This window comes from Harpia harpyja, chromosome 12, assembly GCF_026419915.1.
Source record: "Harpia harpyja isolate bHarHar1 chromosome 12, bHarHar1 primary haplotype, whole genome shotgun sequence".
NCBI lineage: Eukaryota > Metazoa > Chordata > Aves > Accipitriformes > Accipitridae > Harpia > Harpia harpyja.
In genome coordinates, this window is record NC_068951.1 from 19,510,440 (window position 1) to 19,536,744 (window position 26,305).

Here is a 26,305-nt window from a genome sequence, read left to right on the forward strand (position 1 = left end):
CTGCTGGGTCGGTGCGCAGTTGTTCGGTGCGGTCGGGCGCGCAGCAGCCGGAGTCGCCTGGCGGCCACTGCCCGCCCGCCCCCGCGCAGGCTGCGCCCGCCCGGCTCCGCCCGCCGTCTCCCGCACCCGCGTACGTACGTACGCACGCACGTAGGGACGCACGAACACACACACACACACACACACACACACGGACGCAGCGAGACAGCCAGCGACGGCCGAGCCGCCACCACGAAGCGCCGCAGCCCGGTGAGTGCCAGGCCCGCCGCCGCGGGTGGTGCCGGCTTCCGGAGCCGCTCCTTCCTCTCCGCCGCGCCGGGCCCGTTACGTAAGGCAGCCCGGGCCCGGCGCCTGGTCCGCGGCCTGCGCCGCCGGCCTCTCGGGCGGGCCGCGCCGCGCCGCTTGGCGGCTCCCCCTCAGCCACCCGGGCCGCCCCTTCTCCGGCGGCGGGGCCGCAGCGGCGCCATCCCGGGTCCCGGCGTCATCAAGGGCGGGCCCCGGCCTCCGCTGCGGGCAGCGCTGCGGCTGATGCCGGGGAGAGCGCTGCGGCCCGGTGGGCGGCTGCGCGCCGCTCTCCGCCAGGCGGGGCAGCGAGTCACCTTCAGCGTTGCTCGGGGGCTCGGAGGGCTGTCCGTAACAGGTGTCTGAAACGGCCTGCGAGCGCTGGCAGGTGACGGGCTCGCCGAGGGGGCAGCCGGCTGGTTACCCGCCGCCTCGCGGCACCGGCGTAGGCAGGGCCCGCGGCCGCCCTGGGTCTCGTCCCCTGCTGCTTTCTGTCGCTGCCGGGAGCTCAGGTTACCTTTATGGAGTAGGTTGCTTTTGAAGGCATTGGGACGCCTGTTCGTGCTGGTTTATTGATGTAGGGCGGAGGTTGTCCCGTTGGTAACTTCGCAAAAACTCGCTATAGCGTCATGAGGGGATCAGTCAGGTGGATTTCCAAATAAATCGTAAGCTTCAACTGCACGCAAAAGGCTGTGTGTGGCTTGCATGTTGTATCTACCCTGTTACCTTTATATCTGTGAGTTGGAGGAAGGAGTACGTTTTCAGTTATCTGTAGCTTCTAGGAGGAGTTGTGAGAGAAAAAGAAAAGAGGCCTGGTGCAAAGTGCGCTTTCAGCGCCTTTCTGGAACGTTTGGAGCCAAACCGTAAACACCAGCCAAATGACAAAATCCATGCCCTGAGAAACATAAAAAGTTAGGTTTTAAGTAAGGGGAGGTATACAGCTCTCAGCATGAGAAGAGCTGGACTCAGTTTGCTCTTAAATGTTCAGTAGTAGTGTGCACGTTACCTAATTTGACTAGACTTTCTGTCTGCTCTAATGTGATTTTACTGTAAGTTGTCTAATTGTTAGTGTCATAAAACTCCCAGGCTCATATAATGCACGCTTCCCAACCTGTACGTTTGGGGTAGTAATTATGCACTTTAACTTTCAGGTTAAAAAGTAGGAGGGATTAGGAGGCTTTTAGAGATTCTGTCTCAATTTGGAACTTGTGACAGTTTCTTCTTATTTTAAAAAGAAATGTGGAATAAACCGAAAATGAACTTAATGAAAAAATGCTTTGTAGGATAAAAATTTACCAAGAAGCAGAGCTTCAGGATTTAACTAAAGAGTTGTGAATATGATTCCTTCGTGTAGTGAAGTTTTATTCTTCCTTTGTTTGTTTGTTGTTTTTTTTTCTCTCCTGTCTCTCATAGTTGATTTAACTTCCCCTAAATTTGGCAACAGACGGGCTTCTAAGATTCTTACTGTGAGGATTTGATGGTTCTGCTGCACTACTCCAGTTCTTTGAAATAAGAATATACACAATCTCAAAGTTATGCAGGAGATGCAAGGATGGGAGCTGACAGCTTTTATCCCCTTGTGCAGTAGCAACAACAGAAATTGTAGGCTTCAAGAAATGCTGGGCCATTTGTTTGATCTTTCCATAGGTAGTAGGGTTTTTTTTTAAGCAAAAATGTTTTGGTAATGTTCTCAGTTTTTGGAAGAATAGAGCAATGCCACTAATGTACAGATGAAGCTGGTTCACGAGCACGATCTTGGCATTAAATTTTTGGTATAGGTTTTCTTCTTGTGAACAACATATAGAACTAATTCTGTTGAGTCTTTAATATATAATCATATTGTCTCTGTCCTTAATGATACTGGGTGCAAGTAGTATTGGTTTTAATGTATGTGTGTTTCAACACAGAAAAAGTAACAACAGACCACTAGTAGAATAGGCTTACAGATGGGAATTGTATTAGAAAAGATTAAAAAGTCTAAACTTCTCTATTCCTTTGTGGTCTTAAAAAAAAAAAAATTGCATGCATAGAAAACATAGAAGGGTGATTGCAGGTGTCTCATTCTTTCTCTTTTATGACAAGAACATCTTGTAACTTGAGCAGGGGAGGAAGACTTGCATATGAATGATGTTTCCAGCTTTGTATTTGACTTTGTATGTGAACTTTGGGCAAAGCTGTTAATTGTCCTTTTCCAGGCTGTCATTCTGCAACCTCAATTTGTACTGCCACTATCCAGTCCTGCTCCCTTCCTTGTATTGGAACTGGTGCTGTTTTAGCTGTTTGGTGATGTCTCAGCTCTCTCAAGCTGGTAGGAAGAAAACACAGCAAACCTCTGCCCAAAAAACTCCAGCAAAACCCAGAATTCTGCTAACTGACTTAGCTGATGTAACTTACTGAGGGGTTAGAGTGCCAGTGCTGTCCCAGCACAGGGAACGAGATTGCTTGCCAGAAGCATCGCAGTTCTGTGTAAGCATTGATTCCAGCTGGCTTCAATCATGGACTACCATAAACCTGTGCCCTGTTTTGAACAGGGGTAATACTTGCTTCCTGGTAAAATTCAGTGACCTTTTTTGAGGTCTTGGATGAGTGGAAGAAATGAAGTGTGCACTACCTGCAAATACCAATGCAGTGTAGGATGTGTTTTCTTAGACTTTATGAAAGTTTGAATGCCTTCTGATATGAGCCCCCTTTTTTTAAAGTCATCGTGACAAAAGTGCCTGTTATGTGGCCTAGGATTTGCATCAAAGGGCCTCTTTTGATGGCTGAAGTTTTAACAGAACATAATGCAACTGAGACTTTAATCATTGTCAGTTATTTGAAGAGCTGAAGTGTCCTGAACTATTTTCTTTGTTACTTAGCATTGGAAATTACTTTGTAATGTGAAAAAAACAAAAAAAACCCCACCCCACTACCAAGCATTTAGGAATTTTATTTTACTTCTATTAAACTTTGACTGGAAATCAAATGGGTAAAACGTAGAACATTGATGATAATTAACTTTGTTAAAGAATTGCATGTAAGTAGAAACTGGGTCGTTCCTACAGTTTCATAGCAAACAGCATCCTAGAAGTATTACAGGGTGGATAGATGTTAAATACTATAATGACTTAGTGTGAGTCTGCTTAAGTTCCAAGAGTGAAAGCATTAGTGGACCACAATAGTGTGCTTTAGGCAAGGTACTTGGAGATTCTTCCCCAACTCTTGTGATGGAATTGTCATAAAATGAGCACAAAGTGGCATTCAGTAGATCTTGTTCTGATAGCATTTCTGCACAACTTTGAAAATAAATAGTAAGAAAATACATCCATTACAAAGGAATGTGCAGTTTGTTTTATAGTATTTGCATTGGTCTGTGTTTTTTTGCATGTATCTCTGTAAAATAATTTTTAAAAGCAGAATTTCTTAGAAACGTGCTCATTCTGAGCATAGCAGGAAAAGCCATGTGCAAAAGAGTATCTAATTCGGAGTGTTAGAGCTTCAACGTTAGCAGCGGCTGGCCTTTGCTCAGTTTCCTGAAATGTGGATTTAAGAGAAGGATGATTGTCCTGGTATCTGTACCAAGATGAGATTTAACAGGCTTTATCAAAACTGAGTTTGATTGTTTGGCTTTGGCAAGAATGAAAGGTGAAGCATTTGCGCTTCCCAAGCATGCTTGCATAGTCTTTAATCGGAGCATCTTTAATAAGTATGATTACCTTCATTTCAGCTGAAAGAATTATTTGACTGTAATTTATATACAGTTGGCTCTGTGCAATTTATATACAGATAATGCACAGTAGACACTTATTTACATATACATTAACACGAGAATGCTTTGGAGGGGATGCCAACAAAAAGGTTGAAAGCCACGATTCTTTGGGTTCACTTTATACTAGTTTCCCTAGCGTTTGATGTGGACTTCAAGCATTACAGGGAAGTGGACTGCAAGGTTCCATATTTCAATATAACAAGATACCCTTTCAAGTAAAATTATGGTAAGAGTTGAGATGATTGCAACCACTGGGTAATACTATATAATTATACTTACACATGTTGGGTCCTTCAGAGAAGACCTGAAAATAATTATTTTTAATTAGAGGTGATCTGAAGTTTTGCCTGCATTATAAAAACTGTAAGCGCTTTTTGTAGGCTGGTGGATTTCTGCTTGTGTTTCAGTGGTGAAAGCTAGAGTGTGAAAGCAGAAGTGGTGAAAGTACATACCTGTTCAACCAAATTTGAATTAATATATGTGTGTGTACACACACGAATTTCAAAGCATGGATGCATTTGAAGTGGAAGTTGACATTGTTTCCAGTAAGAGGCAGTTTGCAGGCTCCCGGTACCATAGGGTTTTTTCCCCTTACTTAAGTGGAATTCCTTTCTCTTAATCTGCACTTCCTTTGAGATCAGGTCTGAGTTTTCTGACCTTTTCTGTTAATTTTCTTTACCTTTTCAGCTTTGTATGGCTTCTGTTTAAGTCATCCACCAGAACATATGTCCTTGTGTTCTTCTGCAGTTATTGACTACTAATACTTCTAATAGTTGGTTTTTTGTTTTATTTTCCCCCAAATACTTGCAGAATGCTCTTACTGTCTTTCCAGTCCTCTTTCTCTCTTCTCATTGCCATGCAGAATGGTGAGAGGGTTACAGGGTCTTCTTTCCTCCTAAGTGCTGCAGAGACTGCAAGGAGGAGCAGCGTATTTGTAGGGATATGGGGGTGTGGGAGAGTGCTGTTTATATTTGAGTGGAAGTGTATATCCACCTCTCTTCAGGCTTTTACCCCACAACTCGGAAATGCTGAGACTGAAGTGAAGCTTGGACTTCTTAGAGGTTTGGTAAGTTTAGAAACAAAATGTGACAAAATCAACATTGAAAGAGGAGCAGAGATGCAAATGAGAAGGAAATGCAGGGAGATACTAAGGGAACAGATGAAGTTTTCAAGGAAATAAGAGTCCTTATTTAGAAAGGAGAATACACAGAAGAAAGTACGGGAGAAAAGAACAGTCTTGCTACAGTGAAACGCTAGTCCAGCAAAATATGCCTGTTCGTTATGGAGCAGCAGAGTTAGCGCTACTAAAACTCCACAGGGCTTCAGATCCTTTATACTTGAAGATGACTAGTTTGCTGTAGAACATTTCCAAAGAGATTTGTGTCAAACTGCTTCTTTTGATGTTGGTCAGGTGGTTAAAACATGCTGCTCTGGGGAACTTTCCTCATACTAAGCTATGTAAATGGCAGGTTGTTTGTTTAACTCATTCTTAATGGACTCATTTGTCTTGATACGTAATCAAGTATGAAGCTGGAAAAATAAAAGCAATTCTATTTAAGTTAGTATTATTGCTAAGTGTGTGTGTGTGAATGTCCAAGAAACTGGTGAATCTCGTAATTCTCTTGCATTGAGTTTGAGTGTTTTGTGAAACTTGACGATAAACTTTCTGACAGCACTTTCTGATTTCCTAATTTTGCACAAATGGTTCTTTTACTTCTGTTGTGTACTAGGTGCTGCTAAAACTCTTGGCACGGAGCTGGTTTTAGTGTTACTTTAAGAAGCAAACAACTTATGCTTTATACAGTCACTTAACGTAGGTTTATCACTGCAGCTATACTCATAAACTTAACTCAGATTCCTACCATAAAATACTCTGTAACTAAAGTAGTGCATGTGTAATTATGACTCTCTTGCTTCATAAACTATTTACAAAATTCTGTTAAACTGTGTTAAGCTGCTTAACACACTATTTGTTTAAGTAAGACAGCATCTCAAGATGTAGAAGAGGAAGTGACTGAAGAACCAGATATTAACAGTTAATAAGAAAGTCTGGTTTCACAGTGTGCCTTCCTCTCTCTTGCTGTCAGAGGCTATTTGTAGTACAAAATGGGCACTTGCAGGAAGAGAAGTGGTAAAGTTGTAAATATATGCAGAAAATCAGATGATTGAAGATATTGGGGTTAAAATATGGGGATTTTTTTCTAAAGTATTAGAAAAGTAGTTGCTAACAGTACTCTTCTAAGAGGCACATGGCAGGCTTGCTTGTGACCTGTGATGCAGTGATTTATATTCCTAGAAGTACATAGGCATACTAGAAAAACTTGAGAAGCATCTTCAATGCCATTTTATTTTCCTCGGTGTTTATGTACAAGATCATGTTTAAAACTAGGGATTTGGTTTTATTCCTGCAAGTAATGCTAGCTGTAGGTGCCCTTTTGGTGTGTGAATACATAATTCAGAAATGACTGGACCCAACTGTCAGCTTGTCATAGGCTCTGAAGAACTTAGCAGCAAGTAAACAAATAAATAAATGTGAGCTAGCTGTCTAATACAGAAAGTCTTTTGGCATTTACTTCTGTAATACTTGGGCTGTTGACGGTTGATGAGTTTAGTGCTGGTAAAGGACTGGAATCCCAGGCTTGAAATGCCAGTAGTAATAGACCGTAAGTATTTGCATCCCTTGGCTAGATGCTTCAAGAAAGAAATGGGAAGAAACCAAGATTGATAGATGGTAGATAGATGGTAAGTGATGGATAGATGATGGATGACATGGGGGAAGAAGTCCAACACATGGGAACTCCTGCAGTGGGTTATGGATTTGCGTGCCATGGGGGAACTCCTAGGGATGGAAATATTTTGAAAGCCTGCTCCATAACAGAGAATGTTTCATTCCTGAGACATTCTCTAGCCGGTTGAGGGTTCTGATGCTTTGAAACTTATTTATGCAGTGACTCTCTTGCTTGTAGCTACAGTTTTAATGTTGATGAGTAGTGGAATTGCTGCTTTTTCCTCTGTTAGTTTTTCTTCTGGTATACTTTCCCGCATTTCCAGTTCCATTTTAGCTGCTGAGATTCCAAGTTTTTCCTATACTTGAGTAAACACTTTTTTTTGTTTCTCCCCCCCAATTCAGTTACTGAAATCATGAATCCTGTGTATAGCCCTGGATCTTCTGGGGTGCCCTATGCAAATGCCAAAGGAATTGGTTATCCAGGTAAGTAACTCTGGTTTTTTTAATGAGCTTCAGTTACACTGATCTTTGTTTGTAATCAAGAAAAAATAGGCACTTACGAATGGCTTCATGTATGGTAATCTGTTTTGGGATTTGGGTGGTTTTTTTCAATTTAAAAATTGACATTTCAAGAGTGATGTTGGTTGTTCTGTTATATTTCTAACTTCAGTATCTCTTCCAAAGCAGCTTATTTTAGGAGCTCTAATATATACGCCCTGCAAGAAGAGGAGTCAGTCTATTTCTGCTGCTAGTTGGTTGGCACTGTTAACCTTTCTATCCTCTATTTCTTGTTCATGCTATCTGTTTTATGACTGCCTGAAGCATAGCATCAAAGGTGGTACCAAGAAAATGGCCAAAAAATGTTTTTTAAAACAGAAACTAAATGTATTTCTTGCTTTCTCTGCTTTTCATTTGGCTGCAAGTTTCTCACCAGGGTTTTTTCACCCCTCATCTCCTAATGTGCGTGTGAGCAGGCTTCATTTCTGATGTCCCCGTAGTTCAGAAGTTGGATAAGGCAATAATTAGATTTGGACAGAACTTTCCAGGAAGGCTGAAGAGAAAGGCTGTGTGCCTCTGAGGCATTTCAAGCAGTATGTCTTGATGCAGTCTTTTTTTTCTGATATCTGCGGGGTAAGGGAATTACTCCATCCTGAGAGAGGCTGGAGGGTCTTACATAAAATCTGAGCTGAATCATAACCAATTAAACTTCTGTAGCTTTTACAGGGAGGCTGTTTTGTGATTTAGTTGGTGTCTATGTTGGGAGCTAGAAATCATTCTGCGCTGTTACTGTTTATATTCTTTGTATCTGTACTATATTTTCCTACTGGTATTTACAGCTTTTTAATTTGTTTTTCAGCTTAGGTGGTGTACTGGAGTTCCTATTTTCTTGTTCCAGTTTTCTATGTTCCTTCTTCTAAATACTGGTGCATAAATGAATTTTCTTTACTGTTGACTTGATCGTCTCAAAAACCTTTTAGTTTTTATTTTTGCTTTTCAGGTACTTTAAATTTTTTCCTCAAACTAGTGTACCTTTCTTGATTTCTACAGTATTTATAAGGGAAAAACACAAACTATGTTGCAATGTTTTAAAGTCTATTGAGTGACTGAAATGGTGCAGTAATAAATTGTAAACCTGATGCTGTGTAACCATAAGTCCCACAGGATGGTTTTATTCTCTCTAACTGTTCTCTAACTGTCTTAGTTATATGGTCTATAGTAATTTTATAATAAAGCATGCAGCAGTGGTTTACTAATTAATATCAGTTACAGTACAACTATTTCTATATTTGTAATAGATTGCTTTTTCAAGGCTTTCTTTTGATTTAGATAAAGATTATTATGAATTATTTAAACATAACTTTGTATTTTTATCTCTATTCATTTTCTAAACACAGATTTATACTAACCAGGGCTTCATTTGTACCTATAACCATTTACACATTGCATTAAAGCTCTTGTTTATACTAATCTAAGTGCTACCTTAATTTACTTAGGAAGATATACTATTGTAGATTCAGTTTAAACAACATTACAACTTCTAATCTTTTATTCTACTATTACACATATTAAGACTACATATTGAATTATGTAAGTACTGTATATTTGCCAGTCTTCACTTGGTTGTAAATTAGCATAACTAAAATATAGGGAATTGAAGTAGAATTGTTACAAAAGTGCCTTAAGTGTCATGCTATAAGTTGATCACTCTAAATTCTTCCTTACAGCAGTCAGTCAGTTCACACAACTGTGACCCTTAAATTCAGCTTAGTCAATAAGTGTTAGACTGTTACAGATAGTTTGCTGAGCTGCCTGGCTCAGGACTGAAGATTGTGGAATAAACACAAAACACACTCTCTAAAATGAAAAGTAGACTTGCATTTTAGGATTTTTTTTAAAAGAACTGTTTCATGACTAATTCTCCCTTCTTTGCCTAATTTAAAAGCTGCAGATTCTCCATTCAGAATCATAGAATTTACATGGGTTGCGTGGTAATAGAAAGTAATGAACATATCGCTAGGTGGAATGTATTAGTTAAAGGCACTGTGTTTCTAAAGCTGTTATTTAATAGCTGTTTATATTGTACTACACCTATTTGAGGTTGTTGGATGGGTTTACAGTAGCAAGGAATCAATATCCAAATGTTCTCATATGGGTGAAAGTTCTGTGTAGAAGTTAAAACTGCTGCTTGTTGTAGTTACATTTTTCACAAATTACTTGTTTCTTGAGCAGCTCAGAGTCCTCTACTATGGAGCTAAACCTGTGAAGAAAGAATAGAGGACTGAAAACATATACAACATAAATAATGTTGCAGATGTGTAGTCAGTTTGAGTAAGGTGTAAAGCTGTACTAAAGCTTTTCACTAGCAGCTTGTGAATTTGAAAACTTCAGAGCTATTTACACGCTGAAAAGTTGTTATGAATTGGATATGTTATTTTTACCTTTGATTTTTAAGCCTAATGCTTTTCTTAGTCTTATCCATGCTGACCACCAAATGGTAGTGCCAAGTGTATGTCACTTGATATGTTTACAGTGTGCTTTACAAAACTAGGTTAGCATATATAGTCTTGAGCTAAGGAATTTTTATTGTTAGGAGTAATTGCTAAGGATTCTGGGATTTATGGCGAAATAGAAACCCTTCAAATTTGAATAGCAGTTTAAAACTAGCAGCTTTAAGCCTGACAGTGAATATGCAAGTAGTAATTGCCTTTTATCTAGAGAAGTTTAAATCTTTCTATGTTGATAACAAAATGTGGTAGTAACTCTGTCTTTCTAAATACAGACATTACTCAGTTTTACAGTTTGGAATAATGCAAATAAGTTCCTGGAAAAATTAATAGCTATGATTAATTTAGAAATTTCACTTACTACAATCTAAACAAACTTCGTAACTGTAGCTTTTGCTAATGATGTTTTTTGCCTTATGTTGGAGGTCAGTATATCACGATGTTGATGAACTATAGTTCAGCCATAGTAGTTCTTGTATTCTGTTGTAGAGTGTTTACCTATCATTTTGCCAATACCTCAGTGAATTGCTTGTTACTGTTAACTGTCATAGTACATGCCGGAAACTGGTGAGCTTGTTTGATACCTGAGTGTAATAACAAATCTATCAAATGCAACAAGCATTTTGGACTACTCAGGTTGTTTTGTAGTCTCTACTTGGGATGTATCTGAGCTGGAGAGTCAGAGTCACTCTGACTCTGAACTCGGGGCAGGGGGGGGGTTGGATAGTTGCACAAAACTTTGTTGTCCAACTAAGTTAAGAGTTACTTGGCCAACTTTGAGATTTGCTGAAACAGGGATGTAAGGGAGAATGGCACTTGTGATTCCTTTAGCTGTTCCCTTCATCTAGCATTCAGCTTCAGGTGGCTTGGGAGAAGAGGAGCCCAGTGTTTTAGCTGAGGAGGTGTGATCGAAGGCCATCTGTTAGCTTATCTCAATTAAAAGATGTACAGTGAGAATCTTTGAGAGTAAGGTCTGGTTAGATGGTACAGTTGGTCTAGAAAATAACTTTGACATATTCTTTCTTCTAGCTGGCTTCCCAATGGGCTATGCAGCGGCTGCTCCTGCCTATTCCCCTAATATGTATCCTGGAGCAAATCCTACCTTCCAAACAGGTATGTGTAATAGGTATGTCGAAGCAGTAACCTGAAGTTTGAAAGTTGTTAGAACCAAGAATGAGGAAAAGCTGCAGGGGCTTACAATAGCACTTACACTGTGGGATAAGTTTTACATTACTTTGAATATGACTCATAAGGAATCATCTGATAAACTAAAATGAGTATAATGTTGTCTTAACTCACACTGCTTTCACCTTCAGAGAAGGGAAAAGCTGTTGTTTCTATATTTCAGGCTGATACTTGAGGATTGCCTTGCATTTCCCTTCACTGCTTCCTTTGTGATTCTGCTTGCTTTGCATCCTACTGGTTGTTTCCAGATTCTGTTTTTTCTTCTCTGTTGTCTTCAAAATTCTTCTTTTTCATCCTTTACTTAAATCATCTTTCCAAGTTCAGCTTGCTGCATTCTTTCTGCCCTTAAAATTGTTTTGTATGAACTAATTGTCTGGAAAGCCTGGTTGCTGAGTAAAACTGTTTTGTCCGTAGTGGGTACTGGCGGAGGATTTAGGTAACTGCACTTGCATGCTTGTTACTTAAGGGAGAGGAAATGTGATGAGCCTAGGAAAAGGGAGATGGGGAAAAAATCCACAAGAGAAGCCAAAGCACTCACCTAAGTTGTTTCCATGTAGTTCTGCTTTCACTAATAGAAGATGATTTTGATGTACCAATGCTTGAAACAAACCAGAAACTGGCAGCATTTAATTTCCACTTAAACCAGGAGCATACATCTGATAGAACAGTATTCTCCCTGTGGTTATTTTGCATACTAAGGAATTCCTTACATTGCTTTGTTAATGTAGGTCTGGGCCATCTTCAGGAACTCTTTCACTTGCATGTATTATGCCAGTTTTTCAGAGATACACATGGCACATAACCAAATTTGCCCATGAATGCCCTTATGTAACTTACAGGGATAGGAAAGGATGCTGCTTGATATTGGGAAGCTTAGGTTGTGGAAGCCTGCTTGCGGTATTGGAAGTTCGAAGTTTGTGATGTATGGCATTTCATTAACTACCAGGAGGCGCTTAAAAGGGTGTGGCAGCAATTACTGAGGCAACAGAGAGTAAGTCATCTAAAATGTTTGCCTGCAGAACCTGTTAAAAGTGTGTAGCTTTGTAGCTTTCCTTGGAACTGTGGAGTATTCTAGTTGGTACAGCCTGTGTCTCTGTTCAGTTTGCTGCTTAGAGGCATAGTGAGTGCAGAACTGATTTTGGAGTGTCTTTGGCCTTGAATTTAAGGTGGGGAAACGGATGGATATTGTAAGTTCCAGTAATTAAAAAAAACCAACAAAACTATAATTTGGATAGGGTATTGCCTCTGTGCAAGTATCGTATCTAGGGTTACCAGCTTGCATTTGCACTGGATTGCTTAAGAACTTTTTTGAGAGTGATGTTCAAGGGAGAGCAGTTCCCGTCAGGGGTATAACTCTTGGCATGGGAATCAAAACCCTATGCAGACTTTTATTATTGGCTTGTATTACTAATAGGCCATTCAGTTTCCCGGTTGAGATTACCTTAGTGATGTGTCTCTGCCTTCTGTGCTCCAGGATTCCTGCAGCTGTGCTGAGGAGTAGCTGCAGTTTTTGATCCTGGGATCAGATAACTGAAAGGTAGTTCAGTCAATATTGGTTGCAGTCTGCAAATCCTACTGCAGGAAGATGAAGATAAGCTGCATGTGATCAATTTACCAAATCATGAGACTGATGTTTTTATCTAGTTGATTGTTTTTTTTCCTCTGTGTCAGTTATGTTGTAATAGGAGGTTATGGTTTCTGGGGAAGATTCTTGACTTGTTAGACTTAATCATGTTGCAAGATTAGTCTGCATTGATTAATCTTGGAATATATCTCCTGCTATATAACAAAGATAGAGTAAGAAATTTTTCACTTTTGTGTGAAAAAGGAATAAAGATGTATAGAAGTCGTCTACCATCTTCGAATGTCCTTAATTTTTTTTAAAGCTAGTACTATTAGAGTCTTTATTGCTGTTGAATAGAAAAGAAGCTTTTATTTCAGAACTAAAAGTAGCTTTAATTTTTAGCTATTCTTTAACCTATGAACTAAAGTTCAAAATGTCCAGATCTTCTAATTCAGGCAGATAACAACTTGAAGTACTTTGTCCTAACAGCTGGGATTTTTAATTTTTTAACTTTTCTGATGTAACTGCTTGTTTGTAGAATCAAAGCTTTTCTAAGTTCACATCACGCAGCAGTATTTGAATGTGCCGTGCCACTGCTGTTCAGAAAGGGTACCTTTTTACAGGTATCTTTCATAAATTTCTGTGTTTTTGAAAACTATGTGGGTTTACTTTTAAGGTCTTTGATCCCTGTAAGGGAGAAAAAAATTAAATGGGAAGGCAGAATACCTCTTGTACAGATGTACCACTTTGCAAGAGTGAAAGTTAAATTGCCTGTGCAGCTGTATCAGTGGTTTTTAGAATGAGAGTGGGCTTGACTGAGGACATAGTTGTAGTTCAGTGGTGATGCTTTGTGTTCAGCGTTTTGTAGCTGAGTTTTTCAACACGAATAGCTCCCCATACTAGAAATAGAAGTTACTTCCTCAGCGTGCTCTATTCGTCAAATACTTAGGATCTCTAAAAACAAGTTCAGAGTAAGTGCTGTGGTAGCTTTCTTTAGTGTCTCCTAAAGGTGATAAATTCTATTTAACAAAAAAGAAAAACATAGTAAACCTGTTTCTTCATTAACATGACAATTTTCAGTTTGAAGGGTGGAATGAAATTGGAAAGAAACTCAGACTTCTGCAAAAAGAATGAAGGTTGTCTGCGATCATGCTGTCTGCACTGTCTGATTTTTCACAACACAAATGCCAGCATTCTCTCTGCTATATGGCTTCAGATCTGTTCTCTATATTGAAGTCAGCACATTCTAGACAGTTTTTAACGTCAACCTAATCTCTAGTCTCTTTTTTTCTGTAATTACCAAGTGTTTTTTCTTCCTTGTGTTGCCCTAGTACTAGTTTGTACAATTCCAACTAAATAGAAATCGTATCTCCTAGTGTGGTGGACCTGCATGAGACCCAAGATCTTTTCAGCATAGCACAGGCTAGAGCCTTGATGCTTTCTCCAGAATAGGTCGTGCCTGTTGTTTACTACCCTAAATGACATTACTGGTGGATGCTGCTGCTAAGGTATTTGTATTCCCACTCTGGCCATTAAGCCATAATATAATCTTGGGAGTGTAGTCCGCAGCAGCAATGGTGCTCTTCATAGATCTCCTCCATGCCTCATCAAGCCTTTGTTCTGTTATCCTGAGACCTCGTCTGATGAGGGTTGGAGAAATCACAGAACTGTCTTTAGGCAGGGTCTGAGCCAGCAGTTGCTACTTATCCCTGTAAAAATTGAACGGTTCCCAACATTTACAAGGCAGACTGATTTTCAGGGCCTTGTAATAGGAATGCAGAATTCTTTCTGATGGCACCTGAAGTCTTACTGTAATGTATAAAAATAATTCTTAAGTGATGATTAAGGGTATGTCTATGTATGTAATACACAAAAAGAAGATTTAAAGATATTAAAGTGCCTTTGAAGTGTAATTTGCAGTTGCGATGAACTTTACAGTGCTTGTGTTTTAAAGGTATAGCCTTTCATATTTATTTTAGCCAGTTCAGAAAATGCCAGAAAACAAACGTGAATAAATGTCAGTTGAAGTAGAGGTTGCAGATTGTGTCCCTGTTCTCTGAAAATCCATCTTGAGCTCTTTACGTGATTCTGACTTTTGAAGTTGTTATTCTTGTGCTATATCATCTTCTACAGAAGGTAACTGCAGGTTAGTTAACTGTTGCTATGTTTTGCCGGTACAATTTGGGGTGTGTTGAGAACTGGGCTGATATTAACATGTGCCAAATCCTCCTACGTAGGAATGCTGCCTAGTATGCCAAATCCAAGTATTTAATGATATTACTACAAAAATCCAAATCCACTTTTTTATCCCATATCCATAGATTTGAAAAGCAAATTGTGCAAAAATACAGTTAACTTTTCATGCTTAGTTGACATAGTCAAGTATTATTTTCAGACTGTTATCAGTATTACGTAAATGATAGAACTTGTGCTTGGATATTGAGACTAGTACTCACAGGAAGATTAAGGTATTTGGAAATGAAAAAAATTGTTACCCCTGCCTTTAGAAAGCAGTGTACTGACACTTGTTTTTCATGTTTTTAATGCAGATTTACCTTTGTTTCAGGTTATACGCCAGGCACCCCATATAAAGTATCTTGTTCACCCACTAGTGGAGCAGTGCCACCGTATTCTTCGTCACCAAATCCCTATCAGACTGCTGTGTACCCAGTTCGAAGTGCCTATCCACAGCAGAATCCATATGCACAGGTAAATGAACAAAACCAAAACCTCTTTGGATAGTATTTTGTTTACCTTGTAATTTCTGCTTGAACTCTTAACTTTAGACCACATTTATTTCTTCATGGATGGAGAGAACTTTTAGCTGCCTACAGTAAGAATTCTTAATACAGTGATTTACAGAGTGTGTGTGTGTGCGCACTTTTACATTCTCTCTCGCATGACAGTTACTCTGCACTTACTGATAAGGTGTTCAGTCTTTGAAGAGACACCTGATCCAGTAGTGTTAAAAATGCATGCTGGATGCTATAACTACCACATCCTGATTTCATTTTGTCACAAATTGTCATAAACTTGCATTAATTTGTTTTTTTAGGAAGCCTCTGTTGTGATTCAGGAATTACCAAGTCATGCTAGGCAAACTGTTGAAAACTATTAGAAAGGCTAGAATTAAGACACTTCAGTAAACATGGTATTTTGGGGAAAAGTTGGCCCTCTTTTTGCATACAGAAAACTTGCCTGGCATGTATGCAGTAGTTAAAGGGAATTAATAAGCAAGTAACAAGGTTTATCCAATCTGCTTAGTATATTTGGATTTGTCAAAAACCTTTGGTTCTTTAACTAAAATCAGCTGAATAAAAAGTTGTGAAAGAATGAGAGAAGTTCTGTCACGGATTAATATATGAAAAGACAAGAAACGAAGGGAACAAATGATGAATGAGTCCTTATTGTTGAAGGTACAGTCAGCATTGGAGTTCTACAAAGGTCCCTGCTTTGCATGTTATCCTAAATGCCTTAAAAAGGGGCTAAATGTTAAAAAATTGCCAGTGAAATGCAATTGGAATAGTTGAAAAGAATGTTTTGTCTTCTGCTCTGTAAATACACTGCATCTTTAGAATAATGCTTTTATTTTATGATACATTAATGAAAGAAGACATCATTTATCTTCCCCGCCAGATATACTTTTATTAGAAAGGCGAAAGCTCAGCTAGAACTAAATCTGGCCACTATCGTAAGGGACAACAAAAAATGTTTTTACAAATATGTTAACAGTAAAAAGAATCCCAAGGAGAATATCTTTCCTTTAATGGATACAGAAGGGAACGTAGCAACCAGTGACGAGGAAAAGGCCGAGGTACTTAATGCCTTCTTTGCCTCAGTCTTTAATAGTGAGTCCAGTCATCCTCAGGGTACTCAGCCCCCTCAGCTGGAAGGTAAGGATGAAGAGCATAACATACCCCCGTTAATCCTGGAGGAATTAGTTAGGGACCTGCTACGCCATCTGGACACTCACAAATCTATGGGACCTGATGGGATCCATCCAAGAGTACTGAGGGAACTGGCAGAGGTCCTTGCCAAGCCACTCTCTATCATCTATCAGTGTTCCTGGTCAACAGGGGAGGTCCCTGAGGACTGGAGGCTTGCCAGTGTGACTCCCATTTATAAGAAGGGTCGGAGGGAGGATCCGGGGAACTACAGGCCTGTCAGCCCGACCTCGGTACTGGGGAAGATTATGGAACGGTTTGTCTTGAGAGCACTCACATGGCAACTCCAGGAAAAGAGGGGGATCAGGCCCAGTCAGCAGGGGTTTACGAAAGGCAGGTCCTGCTTGACCAACCTGATCTCCTTCTATGACCAGGTGACCCGCCTAGTGGATGAGGGAAAGGCTGTGGATGTTATTTTCCTAGACTTCAGCAAGGCATTTGACACTGTCTCTCATGGCATACTCCTTGAGAAGCTGGCGGCTCATGGCTTAGACAAGTGTACTCTTCACTGGGTGAAAAACTGGCTGGATGGCCGAGCCCAGAGGGTTGTGGTGAATGGGCTGAAATCCAGTTGGCGGCGGGTCACAAGTGGTGTTGCCCAGGGCTTGGTGTTGGGCCCTGTTCTGTTTAATATCTTTATTGATGATTTGGATGAGGGGATTGAGTGCACCCTCAGCAAGTTTGCAGACGACACCAAGTTGGGAGGCAGGGTCGATCTGCTTGAGGGTAGGAAGGCTCTACAGAGAGATCTGGACAGGCTGGATCGATGGGCTGAGGCCAATCGTATGAAGTTCAACAAGGCCAAGTGCCGGGTCCTGCTCTTCCGTCACGGCAACCCCGTGCAGCGCTCCAGGCTTGGGGAAGAGTGGCTGGAAAGCTGCCCGGCAGAGAAAGACCTGGGGGTGCTGGTGGACAGCTGGCTGAATATGAGCCAGCAGTGTGCCCAGGTGGCCAAGAAGGCCAATCGCATCCTGGCCTGTATCAGAAATAGTGTGGCCAGCAGGAACAGGGAGGTCGTTGTTCCCCTGTACTCGGTGCTGGTGAGGCCGCACCTGGAGTACTGTGTTCAGTTTTGGGCCCCTCACTACAGGAAAGACATTGAGGTGCTGGAGCATGTCCAGAGGAGAGCAACCAAGTTGGTGAGGGGCCTTGAGCACAAGTCTTATGAGGAGCGGCTGAGGGATCTGGGGTTGTTCAGTCTAGAAAAGAGGAGGCTGAGGGGAGACCTTATCGCTCTCTACAGCTACCTGAAGGGGGGTTGTAGTGAGGTGGGTGTTGGTCTCTTCTGTCAGGTGGCTGGAGACAGGACAAGAGGAAATGGCCTCAAGTTGAGGCAAGGGAGATTTAGGTTAGATATTAGGAAAAATTTTTTTACTGAGAGGGTTGTCAAACATTGGAACGGGCTGCCCAGGGAAGTGGTTGAGTCACCATCCCTGGAGATATTCAAAAAGCGAGTGGACAGGGTACTCCAGGGCATGGTTTAGTGGGCATGGTTAATGGTTGGACTCGATGATCTTGAAGGTCTTTTCTAACTGAAATGATTCTATGATTCTACACTGTAATTACTTAATATACTACTTTTCTCCAACAGCAAGGCACTTATTACACACAGCCTTTATATGCAGCACCACCCCACGTAATTCACCACACCACAGTTGTGCAGCCTAACGGCATGCCAGCAACTATGTATCCTGCTCCGATTCCGCCACCAAGAGGAAATGGTGTGACTATGGGGATGGTGGCTGGGACTACTATGGCAATGTCAGCAGGTATGTGAACTTACAACCCTTAAATTTTCGTGATGAAGCTTTCCTTTCAGTTTGAGACAGAACACAGCTGCATTACAAAAATGTGATGCCAGAAGCGTACTTGGCAGAATCATAAAATTGTTTGTATTAGAAGAGACTTCTGTAGGTCATTTAGTCCAGTGTCTTCAAAGTGGATCCAGCTAGACCAGGTTGCATACTTGGTCAGTGATATTTTGATCATCTCTGAGGATGGCGATACCACATCCTCTTTTCAGGTGTTAGTATTATGGTAAAATAGTTTTTATTTATATCTGTATGGAATTTCACTTACTTTTGCATCCTTTGCTTCTCATCTTACCAGTGTCAAGAGTCTGACTTCCTTTTCACAATACATTTCTCTATGCCTAGTTGAAAACAGCAACCTCTTAAGGCTGAGGAAAATGCAGTGTTCTCAGCCCACCCCTCATATTGCTGACCTTCTTTGTATATTGAGATACAACATTTTATGTGTTTGCACTACCTGCAGGTCTTCTGTGTCACAGGTAATGGTTAGGGATGTCTACTTCCTAATGCCATACTGTTTTAGTGGTAGTGTTTTGGAGAAAATATTGTTTAACCAATAATCTAGACTCATCTGTGGGTGTTTACTGAGGGCGTGTCATGCTTTGTTACTCAGTGAGTGTTAACTCGTGAAGAAATGTCCACATTCGCTCAAAGGATGCTCTATTGAGTAATCTAAAAACAAGAGCCATGAGCTTGTTTTCAGATTCTGGTTTTATCTTGTCAAATTTATCATTTAATTTGAGGAATCTCAAAACTAGAGAAGTTGTGTCACCAACTGAGCTAACATTGGAATTTTGTATGTGGGCAAGCTTATCCCAGGTGTTTGTTAGTGTTTCTACAAAGTGCTGTAGAGAAAGACTGTTAAGATCCTGCTATCTCAGCCTGTTTGTTTCTGAAGCCCCTTAATCTGTAAAGTCCTATCTGTAATAATAAATCAGTTCTTGTTTGCATTCTGATTTATCAGTCAAGTTATCTCTACCATCAGATATTCTTATGGCATGTAAAGACTGCTGTGGGAAAGTTTCACAGGGAATAATGCTTATGTTGCAGGGTTTCTGCTAGAGCTATTTTTGAATAATGAGTATCTTTGTATGCATTGGACTAAACATCAAAATGATCCCCTTGCATAAATGTTTGAAGGCAGATTGGGCTGGAGTGCAAAATGATACTGGTAACTTTAAATCAGAAGATGAGCAAGCTGTAATTGTTTTTAAAATTAACTCTCTTTTTCTCCGCCCCCCCCCCCCCCCCCTTTTCCTCTGTACTAGAATTTGTGCTTACTGAAAAAAATGTTCTCTTCATCCTAGGTACTTTGTTGACAACTCATTCCCCAACTCCAGTAGCCCCTCATCCAGTTACTATGCCCACATATCGGGCTCCAGGAACACCAACCTATAGTTATGTGCCCCCACAGTGGTGATCATCCTGGCAGTCAGTGTAAGTTACCAACTTAGATTGAAAGCAGTTAATCTTTCTTATAAATGACAGCATTGCAGGTTCTTTTGGGGAGATTTTTCAGAAGGTAAGCCGTTTGGGGTACTTCTACAGTATTCTAATTGAGTAATATAAGCAGTAGTTTTTGTGTATTATAATAGGTGTTCCCTGCAAAGCAGAGAAGCCTAGTGGGACTTCTTCAGTGGTCTGTATCTTCAGAAATCATGAATCATTTTCATGGTTCATGATTGTTGAATATGAAAGAATGAGCCTCAAGTTTGCTGTATTAAAATACATCTGGGACTAAATGTATTCGGTATTTTGGATTCCTTGGTAATTGTTGAATTCAGCAGTAGTATGATTCCTGAATGAAGCAATGTGTGTAACTTTGTAGTCTTATTTTTGATTGGCTAAATATGTAGGCAAGGCAAGTGTTTTGCCTTGCTCTGAGGGTGAATCTTTTTCACAAGCTGCTGAAACAAATACACAACCTTGAGTTAATTTCATATATTCACTCTGTTTCAGGTAAGTATCAGTTCATACTTCTTGCAGTCAGCATGGAAAAATTGTTTCTAGTGTGGACTGAAATTTAGATCATGGGTTTCAAGAAAAGAAGTTTAATTTTGAAATCTGCTGTAAGGTGGGATGGATTTTGGGGGTGTAACGTGTGTCAAACTGACACAAAGCCTAATGTTTTTGGGATCCTCACTTCTGTTTCTGGTTTTTGGGGGGGGGGCAGGGTTAGCATAAATTGAGAACAGCTTCATTTGAAATAAGGACTTGTGAAAATTTCTAGTTCAGTTGGTCTGATATTTAGTCCATTTAGTTTACGACAAAGTTAACTTTATTTTAACTTTCTCTGGATTTCTGTTTCAGCAGTTAGCAGTCCAGAGTTCTGTGATTACAGGTGACTAGATTCCCTTTGAGTTAGTAATGCAACAGCCATTTCTCATTTTGCTGTGGTGCTACATATCAGTCTGCAGATCTGAAATGTTTCACATATAATATTTGATCCAGGAGTGTCATATTACATGAGTATAAAAAGTGAGAGTTTTGCTGTGACTGAACTCATGACTGCTGATAATTAAATTTAGCATAAAATATCTTTTTAATATTGCACCTTCTACTGAAGACAAAATGACTAGTGATGACAGAAAGGTAGAATGGACATGACAGGAGAAAATCAATGTGGTGAATTCTTAACCTAGAAGTCTATAGATTTCAGTTGACTGGTTAAGTGCTAGGGTAGCATTATATAATACTTAACATCTGCTCTGTGTGTGTATTAATGTGGTGTGTGCAATGTTAGAATGTTCTGCCACACTCAAATAGTATTTCACATAATCGAGAATATTTCCTGCTTTTTTTACCCCCTCTTAATGTAGGTTTGAAGATGGGAGATATGCAATCAAGAAATTGAGGTTTAAAAGTTGGTGCTGAAGCCCTCATGCCTCCAACCAGGACTTTTCTTCTGAATGCTTTCAACACTTGGCTAAACACTACTAATTCCTGATCACTGAAGATTTTCCAGTGCTGCATATCTTACATCTTGGAACTCCAGCAGTTAGTCTTAAAGCAAATCCTGTTTTGTGGACTGTCTTGCAATTTTTTAGCTAATTATAATGATAAAAAGGGAGTATAAATTTATTCTGATCCATATCTAGTTGAATGCATGTTAAAACACAAAAACAAAGCTTGCTCAATCTACCTGCAGTGACTGATGCAAAAACCATCATATGCAAATCCAAAGGAACCGAAAAGTATTTTACAACTTGTATCACTAATGCACTGTTGTAATATATGCAGGGTCTTAAAAGGTAGAATCATGAAAGTGAGTTTCTTTATAGAATACCATGATATACATTAGATAAGTGCTTCAGCCTTTTTCAGGTTGATGGAGTTGCCAGTTTAAAAGGGGCATATTTTTATTTAAGTGATGTATTCTTTTCAAATTCAACTACTAAATTGGAGTGACTGGAAAATGAGTCAGGCTGTAGAAATCCCGCACACAATTATTTTACTTCGTACCTTTTCATTTTCATTATATGGATTCAGTGTTACACAGATGTTCATAAGGATCAGAATGAAATGGGAAAGGTAATGCTGTGTGTGCCAGTAAATAAAGCAAACTTCCTTGAGGCAAAACTGGCTCTTAGGAATAGTAGGAGGTGACATCACCTGCAGAACGAATTGCATGTCTGGGGAGATACATATCCAGTACTATCTTTCCTATGATGCAAGATGTGTCAAAGTGAGACTGCCACACAGACTGATAGAAAAACACTTTCTTTTAGTTCTCAGTTCAGGAAATCCATGCTGTTTTTCCTAAAGAATGTTGTAGTCAGTTGAAAATGTGTGTGCAGTTCATCCAGCTTGCTTTCCTGAAACTTAAGAAATGCTAGGGCTTTCTGCAACAAACAGGAGGAGTTCAGCTGCATGTTATTCTGAGGAAAGCTTGTGTGCCTGATGAGTATGTTAAAGGGGAACAAATCATTTTAACACAGTTTCCTTATTAGTTACTTGCAGTATGGACTATGGATATGCTGTAGTAGGGCTGCCAGAATATAGAGGTTTCGAATAGCTGTTCTTTTTTTTTTTTTTTTCTGAAAATATTTGTAATTGAAGTAGGAGCCATTTGTTAGTTACAGCATTTTGATGTGTTTTCTTAGTATTTTCTTTTTTTACTTCCTAAATTGCACTTGGAAGCACATAAAATAAGACTTGACTGCAGATCAGCATTTCATTGCAATGAGTTATTTCTGATATTCTTTCCTGCAACTTCAATTTTTAAAAAGTACCTCAAAGCAAATGCTGTGGGGATAAAGGGCTAGCCTTAGAACCCATTTGTATACCAAAATTGTTACGGGGGAGATTTTAAATTTTTAAATTTGAATATTGCACATAAAATCAAGGTTTTTCTTAAACCTGCTTGGCTTGCGATCCAGAAAGATGCAATTTTCTTTTTTTGGATACATTCTGCCTGCAATAAATTATGCAGTAAATGGTTATAAAATGTTGTTCCCTTTTAAGTGTTTACACAGAGGTATATCAGGCTGTATTGTTCTTGTAGGTTAACTTCCATTCAGAAGTAATTTTTTTTTAAGTTGTCTATCTAGTTACACTTTGTTTTGGGGTGTTCTGCTCCTATACAGATTTGGCAGCTACTTCAGGGTAGCATCAGTGCTGATTTAATGCTGCCGTTCCAGTACTCTGCCCTGGTGGGAGGCTTACGTACCTTCATAACCCATTGGTGGTTAGAGCCTTCAGTAACTCTGGTTTTTTACAGTAAGCACTCTCCATATTTTGTACTACCCTTTTTTGGGTTTTTTTTTTGTTTTGTTTAATAAAGTTTAGGTTTATTTTGCATGAATCGCTGTCAGTGGATGGCCCCCTTATTTCTAATGCCTTGAACATAGCTATGTTGTTGGAATAAGTACTTTAAACCTTACTCATGAGCACTTACTGCAGCTTAGGGATTTCCATATGTCTTTATATGGAGCAGAAAATTACCCCAGACAAACTTATTTGAATCTGTACTGCTTTGTTCAAGTCTGTTTAAGAATTCCATTTGTGTAGTAGATTTGCAGCTTTGATTAGTTAGGTGTGCCAGAGAGTACAGTGAACATTAATACAGGCCGTTTGTCCATTGTAGCTAGTAGAGAGTGACATTTTGTTGTCTTAGCGTGATTTTAACAAAGAGCTGAGGTATGGAACAGTCCTGTGTTGGGGAGAAGCTATAAAGAACAAGCTCAAAGCTTTGCTGTCTCCTGTCTCATCACCCAATAAACTAAAGCTTTGAAAATCATAGGAGAGAACTTTCATGAATGCTGCAATAGATAAATAGTTAAGGAATGAATATAACTTCATATATATTTGCTCTAACTTCAGATTCCTAAATGTCATCTTGGAATTGGTCTCTGTATAATATTCTGTAACATTTAGGCAGTCTCACTTACTTGAGCACTTTTTTTTAAGTTGCATTATGGGATTCATCCACCAGGGGGAAACTTGTACCTTTTTTGAAAGGTACTACACCTTCCAGTTTTGATCGATTATAATCTACTGGGAGGGTGGAGCATGTCTCCAGTAGTTGATATGGAAAGTAACCAAAAGCACAGTGCAGGGGGACTGGGGGGGGGGGGAATATGTGTATATATAACTATCTTAATGGTATTTTGTTGCAAATAGTAGAAAGCATGGATATAAAACTGCGGCGGGGGAAACTGTACATCATTAAATAGGTGTTTACACAGTGAGGGTCTTATGAAACATTCTCTCCTGCTTTTTATATAACATTCCCTATTTAGAATTCCTTTATAAATAAATACGCAGTATGTGTTTGCACTAGAGCTCCTCAGCAAATGAAAAGAGCTAGTGCAGTAGAGACATTTCAGATCAAGCTTCTCTTTAAAAAAAAAAAAAAACCAAAAACAAAAAAAAACCACAAAAAAAACCAAACAAAAAACTTTTATGGCAGCTTTATATGATTAAAACAAAAAGTACTACTTTAAACCTGGAACTGAAAATAACTGTTGCAGCAATAACAAAGAGAAGTCCAAGAAAGAAAATTTTTTTTTATTAAAATTTCAGGTGTTCAGTTTAGATAAAGTATTTTTTAAAAACTGAGGTATTCCCTATGTCAGTAACAACTGATGAAAATGTCTTTTAAATGTAGCAGCAGCAAAAGAAAAATGGTTGATAATTGGCACCAAAAACGTGTAGCCCTAGTCAGTGGTGTGGTGGTTGTTAATGAAACACTAGGAAGGTAAACGGAGAACCTACTAGTAGATCTTGCTTATGCTTGTTGTAACCATCTTCTGTTTGAAGTTTCTAGCAGATGTGCAGGAATGCTGTTCAAGAAAGCTTTTTTGGTGTACTATGCAAGTTAAATGTTTAGATGCAGTGGTAGATGAAAAAAATCCTTTATTGAAGTCCGTCCTTGTATTGCTTCATCCACTGGGAAAAAAAAAAAAAACCAAACCACGACCACCACCACCCCGTAAGTACTACCATGTCTTTGTGTTGTCTGAGAATAGTTCATGGTACAGAGTTGTATACCAGGGTACTCAATATTGACTACTCTTCATGGAGCGTTCTGGCTTCACTGCTACTTGGGTAGTAAGGCTACTTAAGGTATCTGAGCAAAAGATGGTCAGAATTGGCTTGGAATCACTCCCCAGTGCTTAAGCACAGTATTATACACACCATTCATTTGGGTTTAGAGCATACTTTTGCTTGAATAGGTAAGCACAGCGATCCGATGCCACCACTTAACTCTAGGTTTAAACTCATACCATAGTAGTAAATACCATGTATGTGAAACCTCCCGTCTTAGGAACATGAACAATAGTGATGCTTCAGCTGGAACTTGTGGGAAAGAGGACAGATGCTGTGGTTGTTGAATGGTAATTTGTAGTTGCCCAGGACATGGTTTGTGTAGTAGTGGGTAGGAAATAGGCATGATCCATATCCAGCCTTCTCCAGCAGGTGTCACTGGCCGACCTTAGCATGGTCAGAGGGTCAAAAGCAATCCATTAATCTTCATGTCAAAGTGTTTGTGAACACCTCTTCAAAAGACACAACGATTTAACCTCATGCAGATTGTTCTCAGTAAGTGTCAGCTTTCTAATCCTGTATTTTATCAACTCTAAGCTTCCTGCAGAGACCCTCAGATTTGATGAGGTACAATACCAATTAACCAGAACAACTGCAGCAAAATTAGGATAGTTTTGTGCATCAAGCCTCACCAAGAAACAAGTTCATTCTGAGACCTCCTCTGAAGTAGTGAGGACTCCTTCAGCAGGCTGTGTACACCTCTGTCTGTGGGGGTGCTGAGAGCAAATAAGGTGTATTTTGTAGACAGAAGAGAGGAAAGAGGAAACTTCTTCTTGTGGGGGTTGAATATAACACTGAAACATCTGAATTCCACAGGTAGTAAGGGTCCATTTGTGATTGTAAAAAGTATTCTAAACAATTTATGGGCTCCGAAGTTTCAACATCAAGAAAGTGAACACGACTTTTCTAAACTGTTGACTTTTGGGCACTTAGAAGGCAAACTGGGAAAGGTTTTTTTAGCTGGCTGCTGTACAGACTTGTTTTAAATAGAATGGATTTGTTAGTGGTTGTTTGTTTTTTTTTATTGTAATGCTATTATTGGCTGCCCTCCTGTCTAAGATTTGAAAAAGTGAGTGCATGCAATGGAAGTACAAGAGGCCCCAGTAATAGTTCTCCATGTTTGTTATGGAATAGACACAGGTTTCCTTTTTATGACTTTTTTTAAAACTGTCTTACGAACAGTTGTATTGGTACTTTTTTAAGTTTAGGTCAATGTTGTCTTCCAGAATAAGTTTTAAGGCATCACTTACTCCTGCATTGAACTATCACATCAACACAAAGAGTGGAGATTCCATTCTGAGCCAGTTCAATTGTGAAAATTCATACTTTTTTATTTTTTATGCAATTCAATGAGTAGATGAGCTCAGATTTAAATTCTTAAAAGCACGTTTATTGTAACAAGAATTGTTATGTATTAATACTTCAGTTTTCAATAAAGATTGACTTGTGTTGCTTATTGTGGTTTTTTTCTTACTGTCTTTGGTGACAT

General features: G+C 39.6%; 1 protein-coding gene across 4 annotated transcripts; it reads left to right on the top strand.

Annotated features, from left to right (window-relative positions):
• FAM168B (family with sequence similarity 168 member B) lies at window positions 1–26,272 on the top strand. 4 transcript variants are annotated; one of them, XM_052802780.1, is made up of 7 exons: window positions 1–249; window positions 7,161–7,241; window positions 10,793–10,876; window positions 15,079–15,221; window positions 18,048–18,225; window positions 19,575–19,704; window positions 21,087–26,272. In XM_052802780.1, exons 2-6 carry the CDS (start codon window positions 7,172–7,174, stop codon window positions 19,685–19,687), a joined length of 588 nt encoding a protein of 195 aa, XP_052658740.1. In that variant the 5' UTR covers window positions 1–249; window positions 7,161–7,171; the 3' UTR covers window positions 19,688–19,704; window positions 21,087–26,272. The 4 variants fall into 4 exon arrangements, with proteins under 4 accessions (XP_052658740.1, XP_052658739.1, XP_052658738.1 ...); XM_052802778.1 differs by lacking the exon at window positions 1–249 and adding an exon at window positions 20,578–20,608; XM_052802777.1 differs by lacking the exon at window positions 1–249 and adding an exon at window positions 20,581–20,608.
• The last annotated feature ends 33 nt before the right edge of the window (window positions 26,273–26,305 follow it).